At 34.8% G+C, this 9,548-nt stretch overlaps 1 protein-coding gene across 1 annotated transcript in view; it reads left to right on the top strand.

Annotated features, from left to right (window-relative positions):
* The first annotated feature begins 4,243 nt into the window (after nt 1-4,243).
* The window catches only part of LOC149145807 ((-)-camphene synthase, chloroplastic-like), a 108,433-nt gene continuing 103,128 nt past the window's right edge, over nt 4,244-9,548 (top strand). The window contains exons 1-7 of the mRNA XM_089452563.1: nt 4,244-4,324; nt 4,406-4,464; nt 4,747-4,827; nt 5,008-5,136; nt 5,256-5,394; nt 5,508-5,756; nt 5,869-6,078. Coding sequence (XP_089308689.1) covers nt 4,244-4,324; nt 4,406-4,464; nt 4,747-4,827; nt 5,008-5,136; nt 5,256-5,394; nt 5,508-5,756; nt 5,869-6,078 — 948 coding nt within the window. The remainder of the gene's footprint in view (nt 4,325-4,405; nt 4,465-4,746; nt 4,828-5,007; nt 5,137-5,255; nt 5,395-5,507; nt 5,757-5,868; nt 6,079-9,548) is intronic.

Below are 9,548 nucleotides of genomic sequence, written 5' to 3'. Positions count from 1 at the left end.
TTGTAGGGCACAAAAATGTCTATAACACTATAGGATCTGTTGATATGACGATCCATATTAACTTTTGGCGATTCCTCACCTTCCGCCATTACTGTCTGTTGATCTGTATGATCCGATGATTCCCATTCTTTTCTACCTACGTTGTTGATCTATTGCGTATTGATGGAATTCGCTTTAAACACAGTCTATCTCTACCATACTCATTAAATCACTCACATACTCCATACAACAGATAACACGTTTTATGATATCGTATAACATTGGATTGCCATCGATCCTTATGGTGATCGATGGTCGATCAACAAACTCGTAACATGGAATTTCACTCACAGTAAACGATATATCTGTAAACATAGACACACGAATTTCACATAATATTTCCATTATATATATACAAAACTAGATTACAATCTAAGGCATTTCAGCCTTAGGCACAAGTTCTCCTTTGACTACATTGTATCAAATCTCTCCCCCTATTACAACACGTAGTTACAAAGTTTATAGAAATAACCACAAAAACATGTATCATTCTAGATCCGTGATATTCTCCTAAAGTCGTTCAAACAAACTCTTAAATCTCTCTATATGCATACATGGCAGATAATTACATTTGGTTAAGTCTTCTAAAGACTTATCAATTCCATCAATTTAGCTCTGTTTTAAACGAAATTTGCTCCGAGTTTACATGATTGTCCACGTCTCCTCCTCCATATCTTTGGATAATGAATTTGATTAAGAGTGCTTCGATGCTCCTGCATCATGACAACCACAGCCTACCACTTTTCCTGTCTTTGTGTATCTCTATGCCCAAAATTTTTCTTGCTACTCTTAGATCTTTCATATCAAACATCCTAGCCAACTGAGCATTTAATCTATTAATTTAAACTATGCTTCTGCTTGCTACAAGCATATCATCAACCTATAGCACCAAAATTATGAATATGTCATTTTCCAATTTTTTAAAGTAAATGCAACGATCATACTCACTTCTAGTAAATTTTTGGCTCACCATGAAAGAATCAAAATTCTTGTACCACTACCTAGGACTCTGCTTCAAGCCATACAATGATTTCTTGAGCTTGCAAAAAAATTTCTTGTTGCAATTTTGAACAAATCCTTCTCATTGTTCCATGAAAATATATTCATCTAAATCTCCATGTAAAATGTTGTTTTAACATCTAGCTATTCTAACTCCAGATTATGTAAGGCAACTAGTGCTAATACAATTCTAAGTGAAACAAGTTTTACAACTGGAGAAAATATCTCATGAAAGTCAATACCTGCTTTATGAGAAAATCCTTTTGCAACCAGTCTTGCCTTGTACTTCACAACTATGTCATCAACTCCTTTCTTCAGTTTGTATATCCATTTGCTGCCAACTACCTTTCTATTCTCAGGAAGTTCCACCAGATCTCGTGTTTTGTTCTTTTTTCAAAGAATCCACTTCTTCCTTCATGGCTTGTTTCCATTTGTCACTTTTGATTGATTCCAACGCTTCCTGAAAACAACTTGGTTCCACAATCTATAGCCCTTGATTCCATCACCATATCCAACAAAGATAAGTTTTCTTGACATAGGATCTTACTTAGAACGTTGTTTTTTCGGAATTAAGACATAAGCATCACAACCAAATATTTTAAGATTAGAATAATCACATGGTTGATCAGTCCATACTTCTTCTAGAATTTTGCAATCTATCATAGTTGATGGTGATCAATTAAGCAAGTAACATGTTGTCAGCAATGATTCCCCCCAAAACTCTTGCGGTAACTTTGCATTAATTAGCATGATTCTTGTTCTCTCAAGGAGAGTCTTCTTCATGCATTCAACAACAATGTTCTGCTACAGAGTATAGACATTTTTCCAATGTCTCTCAATTGCATTATTCTTACAATAATCATCAAACTCGTTTGAAGTAAATTCTATTCCATTATCTGTTCTATGACATTTAATGGACCTTCCAATATTATTTTCAACCAGAGCTCTAAAATGCTTAAATACATTGAAAACATAGGCTTTTCTCTTTAGTAAGTAGATCCAAACTTTTCTAGAGTAATCATCTATAAAACAAACGAAATATGATGATCCTCCATAAGAGGGTTTAGGGGATGGTCCCCAAAGATCAGAATGAATATAGTCCAGGATACCTTTACTGATATGTTTACCATTTTTGAATTTCTGCCTAGAATGTTTCCCAAAAATACTATGTTCATAGAACTTCAAATCTATAGATTTCAACCTAGGAAGTAACTCTTGATCAACAAGTACCTTTATTCCTTTTTCACTTATATGACCCAATCACTGATGCCATAAATGAGAGGAATCCCCTGCATCCTTTTTCACTATTGTCGCATGATCAATCTCTATTCTCCCTTGAAGTCTATATAGGTTCCCAATTCTATCTGCTTTCATAATGATTAAGATGCCTTTCGATATCTTCAAAATTACACCTTGAACTATATATTTATATCCTAAAGAATCCAGAACTCCCAAAGGTATCAAATTTCTTCTAAGATTAGGTATATGTCTTACTTCTGTCAGTTTCCTAACAGACCCATCAAACATTTTAATTATGATACTCCCTATCCCAACAGTTTTACATGAAATATCATTTCCCATATAAACTACCCTGTCATCTATAGGTTGGCATGAGGAGAACCAACTCCTATGGATACACATGTGATGAGATGCTCCAGAATCAATTAACCAATCATAGGGGTATTGTGTACGAGTAGATGTAGTCAATATCTCATCAATTGTACCTGAATCTTTCTCAACAATATTTGCCTCCTTCATAGAGTCGTTCTCCTTAGACTCTTGTTTTCGCTTCCAACATTCTTTCTTGAGATGCCCTAATTTATTGCAGTACCAACACTTCAATTTACTCTTATTGCCTTTCGATTTTGACCTGGATTTGCCCCTTGAGAAATCTCCTCTTTCAGTGGTTCTTCCTTTGGCCACCATAACTTCTGATGTCGAGGTATCAATACTAGGCTTCTTTCAAGTTTCCTCAGAAATCAAGGCTCCCGCGACATCATCAAAAGAAATAGCTTCAAAAGAACTAAAACTGATAGAGGTTACGAAATGGTCCCAAGACTAAGGCAAAGTACATAACAATGTAATTGCCTTATCTTCTTCTTTGAGTTTATCACCCAAGCTAGTCAATTTGCAAATTAGAGAATTGAATATATTCAGATGTTATGAAATTTTCATACCTTCCTTCATACATAGGGTATCTAGTTGTCACTTTAGCCAAATTCAGTTTGTGAGGGACTTTGTCATGTACAGACTTTCTAGTTTCGTCCAAAGTCCCGCTGTTGTAGTTTCTGACACAATATTGAACATAATATCATTTGCCAGGCATAGATGGATTCACATCCATTTCCTCCAAATCTTCTTTTGACATATCCCCAAGGTTTTTTGTCATGCCATTCAAAGCTTTTGCAAGACCTTGTTGGATGAGCATATCCTCCATCTGACCTTCCATAACTCAAAATTATTACTCCCATTGAAGTTCTCAATTTCAAATTTCGCACTCTGTGTTTTCGCCATTTTCCTTTAGTATGTGGCCACCCGTGCAGATACAAAATACCTTTAGAATTTGAATCCACTTTCACAATGTTTTTCTTTATGGCTTCTAAACCTCACTCTGATACCACTTGTTAAATTTTTCAACAACAAAATAAACCAATATACAACATAAATTATAGATAAATACACACACTAACTGTAATATGGCAAACACATAATATCAACACATAGATTTCACATGGTTCACCCAAATTTGGGCTACATCCACCAAGAAATGGTATCAGTTCTTTTTGTTCAGAAAATTGGAGATTACAACAGTCTTGCAGACTTACAACCCTCTTGACACACCTCTCAAAAAAAAATCAATTCGCACAGGTATATATGGCCTCTATTAACTCGTTTACAAAACTGAATAGGAAATGCCCTCATATCGATACTCCAACTGAATTGACACATACACAACTGAATCCAAATAGATAGGATCTAAATTTAGATGGCTAAAGCTCGAATTTACGGGTTTGTTGTCACATGTTTCAACACGTTTTCATTATAAGTGACAACTGCCATTTACGAGGACGCATCGACTGAATCCATCATACATTAATATCAGTTGTCGCAGTTTACCTGCTCCGCCATTTAAACATAGAGAGAGATAAGAGGCGTACTCAATTTATTTCGGGCATCCCTCATTGCCTTTCTCGGCGACAAAGTCATGGAAGAGGCCGAAATCTTCTCTACAATGTACTTAAAAGATGCCCTACAAAAGATTGCGGCCTCTAGTCTTTCACAAGAGGTGAGCCAGTAATACTAATATCACATCAGCTAATTATTGGTTGGCATCTGTGTTTTATAGTTTCAATTTTGTCGATGGCAGATAGAGTATGTTCTGGAGTATTGTTGGCACACGAATCTGCCGAGACTGGAAGCAAGGATGTACATAGAAGTATTTGCACCAGACAATATATATGAGTAGTATTTGCACCAGACAATATATATGAGTAGGTTCATTATTTCATAATGTAACATCCAATTTTACTTCCATAACTTAAAGACTAGTTTTTCTTTAATATGTTTAGTTGAATGCACAAATGATCCTCCAATAGATCCATATATGTTGAGAGAAATACTACCCTGTATCAAAGAAATGTGTCTTTTAATAATTTAGTTCCAATGTAATACTAATCCATTAATGACATGCTATATGAACATGAACAGGCAGAAACTCGTAGAACTTGCAAAAGTGGAGTTCAACACCTTTCACTCGTTACAAAAGAGGGAGTTACAATCTCTCTCCAGGTAATGATCTCTCATTGGATATTGTCTAAAAATTAATGGGATTTGAGTGTCGAAAAAATCAAGAGACTAAATAAATGAAGTTTGTTTGTTTACATGGTGGAAACATTATGGGTTCGCTCAACTGGCATTCACGCGACATATTCACGCGGAGTACTACAATTTTGCATCTTGCATTGCAAGCGATCCTAAACATTCTGCATTCCGACTTGGCTTCGCCAAAATGTCTCATTTTGTAATGGTGCTCGACGTTATCTACGACACCTACGGAATAATGGAGGAGCTCGAACTCTTCACCGCAGCAATTAAGAGGTGACAATTTACAGTGAGTAGTAATATGTTTTGTTTTCACATATTAAGGCTTGTGACCACGATATGGCCTTTCCCTACACTAACAGACATGAATAAAAGTTAATGTGTATAATGATCAGATGGGACCCGTCGTCGATAGATTCTCTTCCAGAATATATGAAAGGAGTGTACATGGCGGTGTACGACACGGTAAATGAAATGGCGAAAGAGGCAGAGAAAGTTCAAGGCCGAGACACAGTCAACTATGTTCGACAGGCTGTATGTACCATTATAAAGGAAATATGTACAAATATTTATTTCTGAGAAAGTTAACAAAGCCAAATATTTCACTGAGAGATGATTAGTTAATTTATTTTGCTTGTCCTGTTCAGTGGGAGCCTTATTTTGATTCTTATATGAAAGAAGCGAAGTGGATTTCCAGTGGTTATCTGCCAACGTTCCAGGAGTACCTGGATAACGGGAAAATTAGTTTCGGTTCTCGCATAGCCACATTGCAACCTATCCTCACTTTGGGTGATCCCCTTCCTCATGAGATCCTGCAGGAAATTGACTTTCCATCGAAGTTCAATGACTTGATATCTGTCATTCTTCGACTGAAAGGTGACACTCAATGCTACAAGGTACTCTTGACAAACTTGTATATCAAATGGAATAAGTTCCGCATTTGTTGATTGTCTATACTAATTTAGAATTGGAACACAGATGATAGTGACATTGGCATGGTGAATGCAGGCTGACAGGGCGCGTGGAGAGGAAGCTTCGTCCGTATCGTGTTATATGAAAGACTATCCTAGATTAACAGAGGAAGATGCTATCAATCATATCAATGCTATGGCCAACAAATTACTCAAAGAACTAAATTGGGAGTTACTCAAACCCGACAGCAATGTTCCCGTTTCTTGCAAAAAGTTGCATTTGACATTTGCAAAGTTTTCGATCACGGTTAGAAAGACAGAGATGGTTATGGTTATGCCACCATTTATACAAAAAATTTGGTGACGACAACCGTCCTTGAACCTGTGCCTCTCTAACCACACCTCAAATCTTCAAGAAATTCCTCCTTACTTCAGGATACTTATTTTACTAAATAAATCTCGAGGTCGTTTACGGAGCTCATCTTGGTTGGTTGACATGTCCAAGCCATATCTGAACGGGGTGTTGTAGTGGATTAGGATCAGAGATATACCACAGTATATGTTGGGTCATGTTATTCTATTTCAGTGATTGAATTCCATATCACTTCCATAGTAATCAACATAGAGAAAAGGATAACTCTAAAAAGTGTATACATTTCAGAACCAATCACAAAGATTTAACATTCTGGCTTTTGATTATAAATTTAATTTAAAAATACAAACTTAAATTTATTTTCAGTTTTTTAATTTTTGATATGCATATTTATATTATTTTTTAATATAAATTATTTAATAATTAATATTTTGTCTATAAATTTAATTTAAAAATACAAACTTAAATTTCATTTCTGTTTTTTTATGTTTTTTAATTTTTGATATGCATATTTATATTATTTTTAAATATAAATTATTTAGTAACTAATATTTTGTCTAGGTTGTACAACTCTTTTGAGGATTTTTTATTTTTATTATTTTTTTAAAATTTGGGTTAATTTGTTATTAAGTTTAGCTTAACCCAAGGTTAATTTATGTTGGTTTAATTATTTTCTTAATTTTTAATTTAGGGAAATAAATTAATTCATTAGTAATAATTGAGACATGTTCAGTTTTCTTCTAGACACTTCTACTAAAATTTAAGTGTTCTTAGCCATAAATTATATCATTTCAGATCTAGATCTTCATCATTGATTTCTCAACGAGAGATAGGTAATCTTGGAGATCAATTCATTGTAGTGAAAGGGGTGCAATGACAGTGTAGGGTTTGACACTAGTGAGGTTTTCGACACCTCCATTCTAACCAAGAATAGCATAATTAACCAGGCACTCGAAGCACAAGTTCACTACCCACCCATACCGGCTTCAAGGGAAATAGTTCACTACCCACCCCCAAATCCCTCCTTCTTACTGCCCTACGTCCCTTTGTACCCGGTGATCCATAATCCCACCTTCCCCCATTGACTAGCAACTAGACTATTCCTACGCCTTTGTAAGGGGTATTGAGGGTTTCAAGAGTAGTTGAAGCAACAAATATTTCTGGATTTTTATTTCATTAGTATTCTTCTAGTTTTCGAGATCTAGTCGAGGAATTCTCCGAGAGTTATTCTGCAGGCAAAAAGTGCGAGATTGTCGGGAGAGGTTTTCCGATATTTCTAGGAGGAGGTCGTATGAGTTGCCAAGTTTAACAGATCCATATTTTCAGTTGCAAAGTGAATTGTAGCCAATCAATGCGATTACAGGAATTGATAATAGATTACAAGAATGGCGTTGTGAATTGCACGAGAGGTCATCTCAAGATGAAGAAATATTTTATTGTAGCTTTGTCGTAGTTTGGCAAGTAGTTTTAACATTTATCAATGACTTAATTTGTTTAAGATAATAATAAAACTCTTAGATTTGAAGAATTGGTTTTCCCTTTGGGGTTTTTCAAGAAAGGTTTTTCTCAAAAATATTATGTTTACATTTCTTAGGTTTCCTGTCAAGGTTTTTGCAGTTTATTTAATTGGTAAAATTCAAAATTTTGTTTTATTTGTTATTTGCAATAAATAATTGGCTAAGATAAATAATTAGTTTAAAGATAGTAGAATAATAATTAGATAATCACAACCTATATTTTGGATGGAAGAATAATCACCCATGAGATGTCATCACTAGGATTACATGCCTACCATTAAAGTGCTATCAACAAAATTGTATAGCACTAAAATTTCTTTCCTTTTCTTATCATGGAAAGAAAAAAAATTAATTGGAATTGTTTTTCAACACAATATATAGAGATGTTTTGTAAATATAATTTCATTAAACCCTTTTTTCCTTTTTTTGGCAGGGTTTCTACTAGGGTGGGGGGTTTGTGAAAGGGATATCGACATGGATACAATCTACATGTGTATTGATTCTGTTGCGCCTATTTCCCGTAGGCAGTCCTTGGATGCAAAAACTACACCAGGAAACCAACTCAACCAGCCTTTAGGTTCAAGCTAGCCCTTGAATGAGAGGGGGCTCCCTCATGTGTTACGAGGCTTTGTTTAATGCTATTCACCTATCACTAAACAATAACCTTTGAAGCACAATGGCCAGATTTATGGTTTTAATTGGGGGTGGTTGGCGATCAATGACAATCCCTATCCATGATTAAAGGCCTCTCTCACAGGGTCCCTGCAGAACGTGTCAGCTTCGAGTCTGATAGAATGAATTAGCCTTTCAAGGATTATGATAGAAAAATGTAAGGAGATTCCTAATAATTAGGTAGTTAGACAAACTTCTTAACAACAAGGGAAATTTGGATGTGTGTCGAATATTTCTACAGCCCAACAAAACACATTGCTGAGTATTCAAGAAAGCCAAACTGAGACCAATTCTAGGAGGAGTTATTTCGGACAGATAGTCCAATAAGCTAATATCTTTTAATGGCTATGATTTTATAGGGGATTTTACAAATATTAAGACTTAATCTACACTTACCCACACCTTCATATAAATGCTTTGAACATGTGTAGAAATAAGATATGAAACACTAGAAAGACATACTAGAAAACACAAAATTCTGTCAAACTAGAGCTGGAAGGATTTCGTTAGAACTACTATAATAGAAACTATTACAAAGTTAAGAGCCTTGGCATCAAAATCCCACACAAATTACTTCAATTGATGAAGTATTTATACAATTTCCTCACAAAATATCTTGATAAAAATATCAAGAGCTATTACAAATATCTTAAAATTGTATTACAAAAGTAGAACACAAATAAAGGTAACTAAAACTTTTTAAGGAGTTAAAGTACTATCCTTCAGGATTTTTGTTGATAAAGAAGAGCAATTTGAATTTGATTGCAACTCATATTTGATGAGGTGGCTTCCAAGCCACTAACTCTCTTTGAGCATTTTCCTCCTGAAATTCTAAAAAATAGGGTCCTGTAATAACTTTATTTCTCCAAAACCACAATATATATTAGAAAATGGAGAGAGGTGTCTATAAAGTATGATGTTGTATGATGTTGGAAACAAAAACCTCTTTTATTTCTTGAAATGCATTTGAAACTGCTCGCAAACCGCATTTGAAAAAATTGACTCAAAACAGAAAAAGCCTGGAAAACATGCCTACAAAGATGCATGCGAATCTCCCAAACCATAACCTCTGTTACAAAATGAAGAGAGGTTTGTGTAAGGTACAATATTAAGAACACCAACCTCCTCCATTTTACCACAATTCATTTCTTCTTATCCACAATATTCTCTACAAAAATTTTATAGAAACAGGAAATTTCTAGAAAATATTCCTTT

The sequence above is a fragment of the Pinus tabuliformis genome, chromosome X, assembly GCF_031772625.1.
Source record: "Pinus tabuliformis cultivar Carrire ecotype Pingquan chromosome X, CPIR1, whole genome shotgun sequence".
Classification (NCBI taxonomy): Eukaryota; Viridiplantae; Streptophyta; class Pinopsida; order Pinales; family Pinaceae; genus Pinus; species Pinus tabuliformis.
Note: the sequence above shows the minus strand (reverse complement) of the source record. Positions and strands in the feature narration are given on the sequence as shown.